At 24.4% G+C, this 17,790-nt stretch overlaps 2 protein-coding genes across 2 annotated transcripts; one reads left to right on the top strand and one right to left on the bottom strand.

The window, feature by feature from the left end:
- Nucleotides 1–369: 369 nt before the first annotated feature.
- On the top strand, nt 370–1,779 carry OCT59_028859 (uncharacterized protein; the record flags this gene model as incomplete). The annotated part of the gene is made up of 1 exon (XM_025327287.1): nt 370–1,779. The coding sequence occupies one exon, from the start codon at nt 370–372 to the stop codon at nt 1,777–1,779; it is 1,410 nt and encodes a 469-aa protein (XP_025172053.1).
- A 14,360-nt stretch (nt 1,780–16,139) lies between these two features.
- OCT59_028858 (uncharacterized protein) lies at nt 16,140–17,612 on the bottom strand (the record flags this gene model as incomplete). Its single annotated transcript, XM_025332423.2, has 1 exon — nt 16,140–17,612. The coding sequence occupies one exon, from the start codon at nt 17,610–17,612 to the stop codon at nt 16,140–16,142; it is 1,473 nt and encodes a 490-aa protein (XP_025172055.1).
- Nucleotides 17,613–17,790: the final 178 nt, after the last annotated feature.

The following is a 17,790-nucleotide window of genomic DNA, read 5'->3' as shown; positions in this document are numbered from 1 at the left end:
AATTAGTATGGTTGGTATCAATAAATAATAATTACTTGGTAACATCAAAGAGTTATTGGTTGTAAATATGTTAAAATATATGATTATCATACTGATATTAATTAATTAGCATCTAATGTTTTTTTATTAAATCTAATTTTGCATAGATAAAGAACTTATTAACTATACGCTTTCATTTGTATTGTACTCATTATTATTAGATATTATGTATTTAAAGAATAATTGTCAAAAAGACACATCATTATGAATCTTACTTTTTAACAAGTAGATGTTAATTAATCATATTGACTAATATAGAATACTACATTTAATTATGAAAACTTTCAATTTATATGGGAATCTCTTTTAAAACATAAAAAACTCTAAATAATGGAAGAAATCAATCTTGATTGTCTTGTTCTTATCTTCAATGTATTAATAAAAGATGAGAAGTCTTTACATTCTTGTCTTTTAGTTAATAAAAAATGGTGTAACATTGTGGTTCCGATCTTATGGAAGAGATGTTTCTTAGGTGAAATAAATGAAAAACTTTGCAATGTTATACTTTCTTTCTTACCATCCTCTTCAAAAAAACTTTTATCAAATAATGATATTAAATTACCTTCTTTAACACTTTCAAAATTTCCATTATTTAATTATATAAGTTTTTGCAGATATATATCCCCTGATGATGTGGACAAAATCATTAATATAGTGTTAAAGAACCTTTGTAATGATCATAGAAGAAATCTTATGGAGCAAGAAATTTACAAGTTATTTATTAGTCAATGTAAAAATGTTAAATATTTATGTTGGACAACTCGTCAGCCTTTAACTTTATTTCCAGGAGCATCAATTTTCTTCTCTCAACTCTATGAGTTATATATTAATATTGATTCTGTGAATTCTGATGCTCTTTATGAGCTAGCACAAATTTGTAAAGATTTAAATACTTTATCTATCAGCGGTTATTGTAATATTCCTAATTTATTTTACTTGATTGATGCTCAGAGGAATTTAAAAAAACTAAGTCTTCATGCTGAGGTTGATGAAAAGACTGGTAATTGTGGTAAAGAACTAAGCAAAGCATTAAGAAATAGAACTACTATAAATAGTCTTTATCTAAACTCAATTGATAATATTGTACTTTCTTCTTTAACAACACTTGTCAATCTAAAAAAGTTAACAATTCTTCATTGGAAAAATTATAAAGAAATTCAACAATATCTTGCAATTTATGAATTTCCAAACCTTCAACAACTTATATTAAGGCAAGGTCATTTATCTAGCTTTAAAGAGATTTCTTTATTAATTGAAAAAACTATGGGAAACATTTCAGAAATTGACATTGTTACTATCAATAAAACTGCTAAAGAAGCAGAAATTTTAATTAAAGCAATTGTTGATAATTGCCCAAAGATTAGTGATTTATATACATATATTGAACCTAAAGATTTTATTCATGTTAAAACATTATTATTAAATTGTAGATTTTTAAGAATAATAGAATTAAGAAGTTTAGAATTTTTTATAAATGAAAATGATAATAATATAGGAGATGAATTATTGGATATTTTTATCTTATTTTCTCCAAAATCTTTAGATAATATATCTATTAGTGGATTTTGGAAGTATTCAATTGATGCTTTTAACCGATTTTTTGAAGGTTTTAGAAAGCGGCCTTTGCAGCATTTCAATATTATTTTTGATAAACTAAGTTATAGTAATATTACAAGTAATCATAAAATTATAATTAGAAAATATATTAATGAAGGAGTGGTGAAATATTCTTCCTGTTAATCAAATATTTGAAGATTTATTATAATTGCTTCATTATTAGTTGATCAATAAAGTTTTATTTTTTGTGAAACTAATAAATGGAAATATTTTTTTTTTTGCATTAATAAATTTTCTGTGGAATGTACAAAAAGTTTCTTTAATTAAAAAAATCCAAAATAAGCTCAATTATGATGTAATTAAGAAATTATAGATTTATCTATTGGAAATTAAACAAATTTTGTTTGATTAATAAGCTAGTATTAAAATAAAAATTAAAAGAACATTTTAATATTTATGGTTTATGCATAAACTAATTGTATTGGTCATGTAGTATTAAACAATTTTGACAAAATTTCAAATATTGATCTAATGGAAATAATTAAATTGATTAGTTATTAACTAGCTGCAACTGACAGGATTAATAAGTTAAATTAATACAATAATAAAATTTCTGATCTATATTTCATATTTGAGTATATTAGATATTGCATGGGTTTTTATTTATTTACAATTTGAATTATAATGTAGATAAAAAGATAAAAATTGATTATATTATAATTTACAATATTGAAATAATACAAAATTCATTATATTATTATTGAATACAATTATATTTAAATAAATATTTTGAAAGATTTCTTTATATACAATATTTTTGGTATATCAGATATTATGAGTATCTTGATGCGCTGATATAAAGTAACTCTTGATAAAGTGATATGCAGCTGTCCATAAGTGAAAATAAGTTGTGGTAGGTAAACACCATATTGGATTAATGTTTGACCTTATGATTTATTTATTGTCATTGAAAAGGCAACATGAATTGGAAATTGCAGCTGTTCAGTAAGTTATTATCTAAGGGACTTAGTGTAATTTGAGGTATAAAAACATGTTTACCAATTAGGGATGGGGTCAGTTCGATTACATAATTTTGAGCAGTTTTGGAACCAATCAAAATCTCGTGGATTTCGAACTTATATGAGCCAAAAATCTTATTGGGAATAGAGAAGCACTAATATTTTTACAATAAATAAAAAAAAAAAATTTATAAGTCAAAAACAATTTTTAATAGCTTTTAAAAATTGAACTGAACCGGTTCTGAACTAGTTCTAAAAACTGGTTCAAAATATGATCAATATCAAAATTATGATGATCATGAACCAACTATTGATTGTTAACCAATCAAAATTTTTTTAATTCATAATCAACATATGTTCAACTTGTATCTTTAATTTGACACATGTAGCTCATATTTTTCTTAATGGGAACCAATGTGGAACCGACGGCAAACCGAAATGGAACCGAACAAACCGTCCCCATCCCTATTACAAATATGAACTCCTGTAATAATTTCTGCATCAATTACTTTACTTTGACTGTCATGAACAATTAATCTGATACAATTACAGAGCCCTTCTGCTAGATTGTCATCAGGTTGGATGTATATGTCACTATGCTCTGCCCACCTTGGCCACAGGTCTTGCAGTACCTACATCACCCCACCCCTATGGGGCCTGTCAACTACCCACATATCTGTCCCTATCCGTCTCTACCATCTGTCCTATAAATATATAACTAAAAAACCAGAAAACAAAGGAAAAGAAAGCAAAAAAGGAGAGAATAAGAGGGGAGGGACAGATAGATGGAACAAATGGGACAGATATTTCAGAAGTATAGGAAAGAGACATTCCCCAAAAAACTTTTATTTTTACCCCAGGTCTGTCCTATCGGTCCTGTCTGTCCCAAAAAATTCTGTCCCACATTACTCAGCAGGTAGGTTGCATTATTACATTTGTTACTGACTCATTATCAGGCATACACTACTAGCTATAATGCTAGTAATAAAAAATGTGTAAGAACTAATATTATACGAATATATGTCAAATTTCTGAAATCCACCTGCATTGTTAGAATCTTTTTTACTGAAACCTATCAATTTTGAAAAATATGGTAGAAACATTTTTAAAATATGATCACCATATTGCATACGTATTTCTGTTAACTCCGTTGTAACTCGATAACAGCAATATGTTAAGTATATGTCAAAAATACAAAATAAAAATATGTCTAGAATATGTTAAACATCAATCAAAAATATAATGAAAATATGTAATAGGAATGTTTTTATTATATATCAAAAATATGTTAGAAATATGTAATAGGGATGTTTTCATTATATATCAAAATTCAAAAATATGTCGGAAATATAATAAATCAATTTATTAAAATAATCAAAAATTTATTTACATATATACAATATATAGCGCAAATGTTTCTCTCATCTATCAAAAAATTTAAAATACCATATAATTCTTAATAATATTATTATCATATCAATACCACATTATCCCTTAAACTGTAGGGGTTAAAATTAATTTTAAAAATTTTTGAATTTTTTAAAATATCTTAAGATCTAGTGATCATAGAAAGATGAAATTATATTTGTTGATTCCTCTTATTAAGGCGCATTTAATGGTAATAAAATCATAACTCTAAAATTGATAAATAAAAAGTTATATTAATTTATAAATTTTTAGATTTTATAAGTTATCCTATCACATAATATTTGTAGAAGAACAATTTTATTTCTATCAGATTCTTTTCATTAAAACGCATTAATGGTGGTAATTTTACATTTCTAGGGTAAATGGATAAAAAGATATTTCAATTTAAAAAATTTAGCTACTATTTGTTATAATTTGTCGATCATTTACTTTTAAAAAATCATTAATCAAATTGAACTTTTTTTTTGATTTTTACTTAGAAAATACTATAAAATTTATTACAAAAATATTGGTTTATGTAATAAAATATTTTAAGATATTTAAGTGTCTTTAATTAAAAAACAAAATTGCAGGCAAATTTGGCTGCAAAACAGTTTAAGGGATAATAAAATATAACATCAATTTATGCATTCCTACAATTGTGTATGAAAAATAAACATGGAATGTAATCAACAAACCACCGTAGTAATTCTTTAGATTTCTGTAAAATAAAAATAAAATAAAATATTATTAATAAAAAAATCGCTAAATAAATTAAAGTTTCTAAAATCAAAACTTACTATCCAATCCACCAAAGAACCAGAAATCCATTTCCTATAAAAAAGAGAGGAAAAGTATATTAATATTTCCTTTAAAAAATTTAATTTTGAAATAATTTAATTTCAAAATTTCGAAACTCATCATCCAATCCATTCATAAATCGGAAATTCATCCTATAAATAAAGAAAAAAACGTTAATCAAAATTTTTTATCATTTTAAAATTTTTTTCCCAAAAACTTACCTTCAACCTACTAATTTTCACAACCTGAACAACACAAAAACCAGTTATCATACTGAAAATCCTGATAATTAAGTCAAAGGAAAACTACAAAATAAAAGAAGATATTATATTACTGTAATTAAACATCTTTTCACAAGGGTTCTGAAGACAGGCGTAGGAGTCCTAAAAAAGAAATAAAAAAAGTTAATAAAAACTTTTTTTAATTAATTTTCAAAAATATTTTTTCGATACTCACTTAGGAATCTGGTGTCTACATCAGAGTTGATTTTCCTACAAATATTAAACAAAAATAACTTTAAAAAAACTACTTTTTAAGCTCCAGATTCTTTTTTAGAAACTTATCTGGGATTTGGTTTCTAATTCAAAGCTGATTTCCTACAAAAATGAAAAAAAAGTTAAAAAACTTTTTTTTAAAAGTTTCAAATTTCTGTCTTCCAAAACTTACCTATCCTACACGTCCAGACTTGACTAAAAATATGAAAAACTAAGGCTGATTTCTCACTGAGATCCTATGTGTTCAGGCTGTCTAAAAAAAAGAAAAAAAAAAGAAATTAAGAATCATTTTTAGACGAAATAAAGAAATTTTTAAAAAAAGTAATATACTCACCAAAATCCCATGAAAATTCGCCTAAAAGAGAAAAGAAACAAAATGTTAATAATTGTTATATTAAAGAGATAGGCCAAAAACATTCCTTCTTACCAAAATCCTTGTCCAAAATTATTCAAAGAATATCTAATTTACATCTGTCTAAAAAAAAAGAAAAAAGTAGGGAAAAGGGAAGTACGAAAGAAAAATAGGGGAAAAATGAAAAGGGGAAAGGGGGATTATAAAAGAGAGAGAAGGGAGGAGAATGAAAAAGGAAAGTTTACCAAAAAAAAGTTTATGCTGAAAAAAAGTTTAAACTTTTTTTTTAAACTTTAAACTTTTTTTAAAAGTTTATACTTTTTTTTAAACTAGACTTTTCTAAAGTTTAAAAAAAGTGATATTGTTGTTAATATTAAATCATGTGATATGCATGATACTTAATTCAAATATAAAATATGGACCATTTTCTGATAAAAGATTTACACAGTAAAATTCGATAAACTGGATTTTCAATAAACTGGATTTGGCCCTAAACTGGACTTTTTTGCTGGAACCAAATCACATATATTGAAATAGTTTCGATATACCGGAGTTTACTAGTAAAAGCTTGATATTCGATATAACAGATCAATTTTCTAACCAGCTATAGTAAAAATGATTCAATAAAGCAGATCACGTGATTATTAACCAATAAAATTTAAGTAACGTGATGCAGTAAATCTTAATTTTGGCCAGAATTATAAAAATCTTAATTCCGGCGGCTGAAGTTATATATTACTTATATATTCAATTAAAAATATTTTATATTCATTTTCAACTTAAAACTAAGATGAAAAATTAAAATATAGTGCATATTAATTTTATTAGCATGAATTTTTTAAAAAAATTCAGTATAATAGATTTCCAATATATCAAAATTTTTTTGCTATACCGGATATCCCGATAAACCAGATAATTTTAGTGGAACCGATAGATCCGGTTTATCGAATTTCACTGTGTATTTGATATTTTTTTTTTAGTAGTAAAATATAATACTCTATTAAAAAAAAATAAAGTAAAACTGGAATTAGAAAATAATCCTTTTTTAATAGAAAAAATAACATGATAATATAACAATAATACATGGGAGTACAAAACTAAAAACAAGTGAAGTGCGTGTTATCGGGAAATTTTTACAGGTGATATATAATGATATATATCACTTTATCAATATTTATCACCATAAAATACCGATAATTAACGAAATATGATAATTAACATTATTTATTTTTCAGATTATTGTCAATAAATATTACTAATGTTAAATATCTTATAGAATTCATCGATAAATATATATTTTTCAGTTATTTATCAATGATAATAATAATACATTAATTATTGATTTATTTAGTATGATAAAATGTGATAATTATCGATAAAGTGATAAAGTGATAATTATCGATATTTATACCTTAAAAAAATTATCAATATCTGCAGATAATGCAATTTATTGGCAGATAATCAATCCTGTATAGATTTGCATTATGTAACATAATATTATAATTTAAAAGTTACGAAGCCATTTAACAATCACGTGTATTATATCATGTGACACAACTTTCTGTTGATTATTTTTTTAAGCCTTTTTTTTTAAAGTTTAATTAAACATTACTTTGCCCTTTCCCATTCACATCCTTCTACCCTTCTTTTTCCTTCCCCCTCTCATCTGTCTTTCTTTCACAGTTTCCCTTTCAACCACTTCACCCCTTTTTACACTTTCTTTTTTTTCATTTTTACCGTTCGTTTCATTTCATTTTTTCCTTTTTTTCATTGGCAGTTTGATCATTTTACTGTTAAAACTTAAGCTTTTTTTAGTTTAAGCTTAAATTTTTTTTGTAAAATTTCCCTTTTCCTTTTCTTTTTCATTTTTTTCCCTTTCTCTTTCTTTCATTTTTTCCCTTTACCCTTTTTCATTTTTTTCCCTTTCCTTTCTTTCCTTTTTTTCCCATATTCCTCTCTTTCTCGTCTTTCTTTCTCTTTGCTCTTTCTCTTTTTCTCCTTTTCCTTTTTTCTAGGTGTTCTTCGGTCTCTTTAGACGTGACATTCTGCCTTAGACTCGCCATTTTGGTATAAAGACATGATTTTTTTTATTTTAATTTTTTTATTAATTTTAACGAACTTTACTAATAGTTCTTTTTTTTTTTATTTTGTAGGTGATCAGTTCTTTGGATTTTAAAGGAAGGGTATTAATATTTTTTGAAAAAAATAATGAAACGATCATTAATGTTTTGTTATTTTCTTTTTTTTTATTTAAAGAAAATACCATATTTTACTTATGAATTTTCATTAAAAAATATATCTACATCAAAATATTGAAAAACTCTACGGTAAAATCCTCCAAAGTTTTTTTTTCTGGTCTAAAATTTTTACCAGTTATAGAGTTCTTAGTACTATACTTTTATTAGCGATGCAAAACATTTGGATTTATAAGTATAAATAGACTTGAGGTTAGAGGTCATAAGCTATCCCACCAGATGGCAAAGTGCATGAAATTTCTTTTAATTCATAAAGAAAGCCTTACTAAAGTCATCGTTAGTGTAGGTCTAGTAATACATTGTCTTAATTGAGCGAGGCTACGAAGTTTATGATTCCTAAATGTATAAAAGTCACAAAATTTGTTATTATAGATTTTTGCTATATATCAATAAATTAAAAAAATTGTTGCATTAACATTCTTATTGCTTCTATATCATCAAGTTGAAGTGAAAGGATAAAAAGGATAAAAATCTATAGTTAATTTTTTTTTTATAAAAAATAGTTGTATTATTTAAATTAAAAAAATTAAGGTTTCATACTGCCTTCATATAGCCAATATAAAGTAGTGATGTAGTAACTGGACAGTCAAGAAGAAAAAATATGCCATTTGCGATCGACCTTATAGAGTCACATGCTAGAAGCAGTTATTCATATAACAACAATATATTCAAAATATATTATTCATATATCAACAATATATTCAAAATATATTATTTGTATATCAACAACAGTATTCAAAATATGTTATTCATATATCAGCAGCATATTTGAAATATATTAACAACATATTCAAAATATTCACTATATCATTAGTTTAAGTACATGTTTTAACATACTTTGAAAATATTGTAAAATTATTTTATTCATATTACAAAATATTTACTACACTATATTAGTTTAAGTTTAAATTTCAGCATATATTAAAAATATTATAACATTATTTTATTAATATTACAAACATATTGCATATATTAAAATATATAGAACATATATATACCATCTGTTAGTAATATGTAGTGATTATGTCTGACATATTTTGTGAAAACCAGAGGTTTCTGCAAAGTTTGTTTTTCATGTAAAATAGTTGCCATTATTATACAAAACTGAATGGATTCATTTTATATTATTTATACTAGTTAACAGGGATTATTTTATGAAGTTCTGAGTGAATATTAATCTCAGTATTATACAAATTATCTCTTTATATTTCACTTGTCCCATGGCAATTTTCTGTTATTTGAGTCTCCTTGCCAATTTGTGCATAGCCCTATTTATTTACGCTGATTTTGACAAAATCTGATTTTTATATCAGTAATACTAATTTTAACAGCTGATTTATGCATAGCCCTATCTATTTATGTACTTCATAGCCCAAGGAACAAGATTCCACTTTGCATAATAAGAGGTCATAATAAATATACCACAAAAAGTGGTGATATAACTTCTTCTTGATCAATGCCTATAGCCTTTAAGATCTTTCATATAAGCTATACTATTAGCACATAGTTTTTAAATCCAATTTATAATAATAATTTAATTTGATTCAGTAATCAGTATAATATTTATTGCATGCTGAAGTCAACTACACCTGTAATGAAAATATGAAATAATAGTTGTATTACAAATATGGTGGTTGCTTAAGCCTTCACTTTCCCTTTATTTAATTGCTTTCTGGATTTGATCACCTATCTCATTCTATCTTTTTTAGATGAATCTTTGTGTTTGAATTCAGTTGGACAATGTTGAAAATCTATACTAGCAATAGGTCTCAACTTTTCTATATAATTGGCAGTTATCATTAATATAAGTAGCCTAATGTTTTACTTATGTTTTGTGTCTATTATAATTTCATTTATTAGGTGCATGAATGTATTCATTAAATCACCTTTAAATTTAAAAAAATTGTTTTTTGCATAATATATTAATAATATTTCTTTGAATAATAAAACATTTTGATATCATCAATATATTCTTCTTGATATTCCCAAATCAAATTAGATTCAGTAACAAAAGTAACAAAATTTTATTTTATCAGAACTTTTTCTTGAGGAATTCCATTGAGTTAGTTGTATTGACTGGCGAATTCTGATAATTTTAGATCTTTCTGATACATTGAGTAAACAACTCACTAATATAATTTATTTTTTTCATTTCCGTTAACAAAAAATAAAGTTAATTGAAGTTTGCTGATAATTCAGATGTTGATTTTCCAATTAACTTTTTTTAAAAAATTCACTATAAATATTAATATTAAGTAATTTCAAGTTTTTTGAGTATAACCTTCTGTTAATTCAGTTGTTACAATTTTGCATGATTGAGATTTCTCCCAGTTAGGCAATGATAAAAGGATTATAAGTAATAGATAAATGATTAAAATGAATGATTATTTTATATTTAAGAATTTACTTCATAAAAAACCATTAACTATTTTATAAAAATAGTTCATTCAATAATAAACAGTAATTGTCTAAAAATATAAATATTCAACTTTTTTGCAATATATCATCTTTAATACTATGGAGTTAAGATTTTACTTCTAATCTAAAATATGTTAAAGATTATATTATAAACTATATATTTATCATTTCTAGCATAAAAGTCATATAGAGATAGAAAAAGATAGAGCTATATACAACTTGATTGATGGCAAGATTTCATAAGACAAACCCTCCTGGAATGGAATAACAATATTACTCCATTTCCTTCTAGTATATAATTTCTTAGAAAAAATAATCATCATGTAGACTGAAATGTTTTCTTCAAAAATTTAGCATAAAATTTTGTGATATATCAGAAATTAACAAAATATTTTTATACAATTTATTAAAGACCCAGAATAGCACACTTAGTATCTACATGAATTTACTCCAAATTCCTGTAAGGTAGGCCCAGGCAACTCCAAGATTTTTAAGATGTCAAGTGAAGAATTGTCCAATAATGATTATAATTCATTACACAAGTTTTGGTAAACTTTCTATTTATGATCCTTTCAATTGACTTTGATAAATTGCCCATAATTAAGATAATCACCAAAATTGTTAAATGTTCATTTTGATCAAGAGATAATGCATTGCTGAGGGTATAATTCTACCTATATACTCATTAAATTGATTATGTATAATTAATGTGACCTATTTATAATTAATAGTCAGTAGATTACAAAGATACTTCCATATAATCAGCACTTTAGGATGCATTTCCTTTAAACTCCAATTTTATTAAAAACTAATGAAAGTTTTTGATCAACTACAGTATTTAAAACTTACTATCTTTTAATGAAAATTTTTTTAAGTACACCTTTCTTATATTCTGGGCAGATTCTAAATCCATGTCCATAATAAAAGCAAGCATGGAATAGTTCGGATTCTTCCCATTTCTCTTCTAAATCATAATTTTTGACTATGCCACACCTTTACATACTTTTAGACTTTCCAGTTGTCGAACTTTCAACTTGCGTGCTGCTTTAAGACTTTGGAAACTTGCTCTTGATTTTTGATGAAAGGTATTGGAGTGACGAAATGAGACAATACCAAATTTGGTGGATTTTGCAAGATACCATCATCACTATGATTTTATAAGTGATACCTAAATTGTTATCCCTTAAAAACAAATGGACAATTAAAAAATAAAAATTATAGACCAACTCCAATTATGACATTTAAAGTTTGATTCCAATCAGATATTTAAAAATTTATGGTCCAACTCCAATTAGATATTTAAAATAATTATAGTCTGACCCCAATAAGGTTTTAAAAAAAATTATAGTTCGGTCCCAATTGGACATTAAAAAAGTTTGACCCCAATCAGGTTTTAAAAAAATTACAATCCAATCAATCAAATCCCAATTCCTTATTATACATGGTGGCTGAACTTACTGAGTGGAAAACATATAATTTTTAAAATGTTCTCGCCGAATTTTTCAATTGGACATTTAAAATGTCTGACCCCAATTAGACATTAAAGAAGTCTAATTCCAATTGATTAAAAAGTTTAACTCTAATCAGGCATTTAATTTGTCTATAAATTGAATTATATTGGATTTTAAGAGTCCATACATTGATGTGGATGCGATTTGGTATTTGATTGAATTGCCTGTGGAGATTTCTTTTATTAATTTTATTAATTGAATAGTGGCATTTGTAGTCCATTGAAAAGCTGAAGGTGGTGGTGGAATTCCTTTGATTCAATAATGACGTGTTTCACATTTTTGATCTTTGATTTACAAACCCTTTTAACTAATCTTATATCCAATTCAATAAACAATCTTCTGTTATATATGTTATCATACATTGGTTGTTGTTAATAAATTATCATCATGTATATTTAATCTGTGTTTTTAATAAAATTCTAGAAAAATTTCACAGGAAATCACCTATATTTAAAGAGTTCAAGTTTTATGTCAAATTCCTGGACATGTATTTGTATACCATAGTCTAATTGACTAGGTAAGAAAAAAATTGACAACTATTCTTATTGCAATTTTAAATCATCCAGTGAGATGAATATATTATCTATATGAGAAAGGGATTGTATAGGTGGTAGGTATTATACATTATTTAGATGAATTAATATTAGGTATGTTCTTTCATGCCTGCCATCTAATATTTACATGTTGTACCTTTTAAACCTCTACACTAAATATTTTATAATTCAATAGAATTTTTGATTGATATATCGATCTTCTAATTGATCTATAAAGGCAATAATAATATACCACACTGTGTGAAAAAAGCATTTACTACTTTATCTGATATGACATTTAAATGCAACTTATATTTGTGGGGATTAATAGGATTAATAAAAGATAAGTAAATGGAATTTGTATATCTTAATTAAACTACTGATTGTGATATTGTAAATGTCTTTATGAGTATTTAACTTTCTTACTTTCTTCTATTTTAAAAGTACAGCCAACCCCTTCTATTTTAATCATATTTCTTCCATATAGGCCTGTTTATATAATCACTCTATAATATCAAATAATAATGTTTAATAGTTCACTTGAATTAAAGTTGCTCTTTGTTCTATAGAAAGTTAATTCAATTAATTAATTAGCATTCAATATAAATGTGAATGGTGATTTTGCTTTAGCCATAAAATGTTGGTACCATGTATTATTACATAGGTCCTTCCCAAAGAAACAACTATTGAGAATGTAACAAATTCTAAATTATAATCAAAACTTATTTTTTACAATGGGAATCAGGACTGGAATCTTCATTTGAATTTCTTCTTTCAATAATTAAGTTTGCAATACTCCTCTTTTGTATTGGATCTATGTTTAATTATTTTCATTAATAATGGAGAGAATGAAATGAATATATTATAAATAAAAGAGAGAATAAATATATACATGGAGTAAAACTAAATAATTTATAATAGTAAAATAAGGATGAAGTCTAAAGGAATGTAATAATCCTTAATGCAGTCATCACATTATAGGAAAAATTGAGGTTGTGAAGACACTGCTTACAGTCAATACTCATATCAAGTGGTTGTTATAGGCTTCTCCTCTTCTTAACTTTCCATTTTTTTTATTGTAAGATTAATACAAATTTACCTAATTAATGCCCTAGTGGCATCGTATGGCCAGGTAGAAACTATGTTGTTTATGCAGTTAGATGCCTCACAAGAGGTTAAGGGCATAGAATTTTCAACCATTAACAAACTATATGGTGTTATTTGTGAAAAAATAGCTTAATAAAAGGCAATAATGCAAATAAAATATATGAGAGGCAACTGTAATATTGTGAGAGAATGTAATAAGAGAATGATAAAAAATAAGGGAGGAATGGAGAAATAAGAAAATATTTCTACATACTATAAAAAGGAAATACTCTTAAAGAATGGTTTTTAAAAGACTTATTAATTTGTTTATAAAAGTAAGATCAAATTACTATATGGTAATCTTTAAATAATTCTTGATATTGTACTATTTTTCTATAGGTATGAAATAAAAGTACCTTTGAACTTTTTAGGCACTATGTAGTATCTTTTTTAAACTCTTAAAAGCCTTAGATTTAAGATTGGAAGTTACAGAGTGGTAGCATACCACTTTGAAAATTTAATAATAACAAACAAAAATGAATATGGAAAGTTTGTTTTTGATGATTATAATTTGTAATTTATTCAATACTATTTACAAATTCATTTAATCATATGACTGGATGGTACTGAAACTGCAATTAAAGGTATGCAAAAAAATAAAGAGAATAAGAAGTAAATAATGTTCTTTATATAATGACATGCATGAATCAAAGGAAAAGATCCATAAATACTAAGATGCATTTACAAATTAAAGTTATGAGAGCAAATGAGGATAGCAAATCTTAAACATAAAAATTATAAGAAATACAACTGTTTATTTTAAAACTTAAAAGTCCTTTTGTCTTATAATAGTATGGAAAATTTAAAAATGTCTTAAAGGCAATCTTCATAATGAGTCTTTAAAGTTAATAATTCATTCAGACTTTAAGATTTAATAGCTATTTTGCTGTAATTTGCATTGTTCCATAGTTTATTCTTGATCATTCTTTGCTTAAATATCTATGTTGATCTTTTGAACAAAACCTTTAGTTAATATAGCTCCAATAGGATTGTGATAATGTTTAACTTTGACTATAGCAAAAGTGTAGTGGTTTTACTTTAAATTAAGTATCATTTCTATCCATTGGTTATATTGAGTATGTTGTCATAAGTTACTCAAAGTATAAGGGTATTTTCTGATCTTGATGCATAGTGAATCTAGAACAGAATATAATATCATAAGTTATTTAAATTATAAGTGTATTTTCTGATCTTGATGCATAGTGAATTTGGAACAGTAACTTCAAATATTTAAAAAAGGAATTTTAAAAGGTAACTTTATAAATACACTGCTGCTGCAGAGGCTGTGGAAGGCTTTTGTGGGCTGTGAGAACATCATTTTGTGTAAGCTAAGCATTTGTAAATATTATGGATGGCTTTACCATATAATAAATCATTATTCAAAAGTATACTGCACATAATGAATATCTATTAGAATATTTGAAATACTGTATTATTGTTTCATAACTCCATATAACGAACGAATTTAGGGGAATCGTTTATCATTAAAAAAAAAAAAAAGTATATACTGTATGTATATATTAAACTTATGATAAAATATTACTAATATAGTAAATAATAAAAATTTTTTCATTTCAAAGTATATTAATAAAAAGATAATTCTAAAGTCTTATCTTGTATCAGAGAAAAAGTAACAATATTTTGCTATAAAAGTCAAACAATAAATAATAAGAAAAAAAAAATAAATAAACAAATAAATAAATGAGGCTAAGAATTGATGAGGCTTTTAATATTTAATAACATGTTATGAACCAATAATATTTTTCCACGTACATAATTTATTAAATTTTTGTGATTTTAATTAATTTTTGGCTTTTGAAAGTTGATTTTTCGAAAATTTTATTGGTTCCTATGACATAGCCTAAATAAATATTTTTGTAAATTTGTTTATGACACAGTACTACAACTAGCTTCAAACAACTGTCCAAACTGGTTTAATATGGTTTAATATACTGATTTGAAAGATAATATAATTTAAACTTTATGGTTACTGGCTGGTGAATGGTTTTAAGTGAAGGTGGACTTTCTTATAACACGAGATTAATTTTATTTTTATAATTGGCGGTATACCATAATTTATATGACATTATTTATAAGATACTGTAAAAAACCAAAAAAAAGGAAACAAATAACTTTGGATATATTGTTAGCTATAAGATCAGATCATGTCAAAATCTTGGTTTGAACTAAAGAATATGAATTTTTTTTTTATTAAATAACATATTTTTTCAAGAGAAAAAGTATTTCCTTAAATAGTAAAATAGTAAAATATTTCGTATATAAATAATATTATACATTTTTATGGGTATTATTCGTAATTTCGTATATGACTATTATATAACTTTCGAAAATGACAGGCCGAAGCGTAAAAAAAATGGAGCTATTGTTGCAATTATTAGTCCGGAATGAAAATATTAATCCATAATAACGTATGATAATACTAATAATTCTGCTAATTTCATCGAATAAAGAAATGATCAAATGAATGATTTTGTATGTAAAAAATAAATTTCCACGTGACCATAATTACGTATATCGATATATGTTCCCGTGATCCAGTATCAATATATTTTCGTTTATCGTAAAACCAAAAAAAAAACGAAGATATTACATATAATTGGAATAACGGATTACACCTTCATTAATATATTTTCTAATAATTTCTTTATGATCATCAGTAATATAAAAATTTCTATTATGTATAATATTAAAAGAAATCAAATTTTTTTCTTTAAAACTTTGAAAAAATCTTTCAAGAGCATCAATAGAATAACCCCAATCTTCACTAATAAAAAGATGATTTAAAGAAAATAAATCATTATTATTATTTGATAAAATATTTAATAATTCATCACCTATATTATCATTATGATAATAATCTTCAATAAAATTATTTAAATTATAAAATCTTATATCTTGTAATTTTTTACAATTTAATAATAAAGATTTTATATGAATAAAATCTTTTGATTCAATAAAAGTATATAATATTTTAATATTTGGACAATTATTAGAAATTTCATTAATTAACATTCCAGTATTTTTAATAATAAATTCATCCGTTTTAATATCAATTAAAAGATGTGAAAGATTTCCTCTTGTCCCTTTAATTAATAGTGAAAATTCTTTAAAGCATAAAAGTCCTTTAACATTAAAAAATTCCAATTTAGGAAATTTTGAAATTGCAAGATATTGTTGAAATTCATTAATATTAATCTCCTCCTCTCTTATATCTTGATTAAAAATATCAATACGTTTTAAATTATTTAAAGAAATCATAAATGAAGAAGGAATATTATTAAATAAATCTAAATGAATTTCATTTATAGTATCACCTTTTCTTGCTAATGCTTTACTTAATTCTTGACAATTTCCTTTCTTATTAATATCATTATGATAAATATTTAATTTTTCTAAATTTTTTTGAACGTCAATCAAAGAAATTAATCCATGATGATCCTTTGAACAATTATAAATTGATAATATATTTAAATTTTTACAAATTTTTGACATTTCATAAATAGAATTAGAATTTATATTATCAGGATCAATAGATAAACTATAAAGTTTAGAAAAACAATTTATAGCTCCAGGAAATAATGATAAAGGTTGATAAGTTTTCCATATTAAATTTTTAATATCTTTACAATTATTAACGAATAATTTATAAATTTCTTGTTCTAATAAATAATATTTTTTATCATCATCATTATTAATAATAATTTTATTACTTAAAATCATTCTTATAATAATATCTTTAATATCTTCAGGTTCAGGAAATTCACAATAATTTAAATAATTAAATAATGGAGTTTTTAATTTTAATATTGAAGAAGGTAATTTAATTTCATTATTTAATAAATTATTTCTTGTTTTTAATGATAAAAATGATAATATTATATTATAAAGTTTTATTTTTGATTCATTATTATAAATATTCCATGAATGATACTTCCATAATATTGGTATTACGATATTACTCCAGATTTTATTGATCAAAAGACATGTGTATAATGTTTTCTTATCATTTCGTAGTTCATTAATAATATGTATTAAACAATCAAAATTAATTTCCTTCATTATTATCGAATTATTTTAAAAGTTTTTTTTTTTTGAAAAAATCGAACGAGCAAAAAAAAAAAGGAAGGCAAGAAAAGGGGGAAACGAAATAAAAGGGAAACGAAAAGCGAAAAAGGGAGCGAAATAAAAGAAAAGAGAAATAAAAGAAAGTGAAACAAAAGGGAAGCGAAGAAAAAAA

This window comes from Rhizophagus irregularis, chromosome 8, assembly GCF_026210795.1.
Source record: "Rhizophagus irregularis chromosome 8, complete sequence".
Classification (NCBI taxonomy): Eukaryota; Fungi; Glomeromycota; class Glomeromycetes; order Glomerales; family Glomeraceae; genus Rhizophagus; species Rhizophagus irregularis.
Note: the sequence above shows the minus strand (reverse complement) of the source record. Positions and strands in the feature narration are given on the sequence as shown.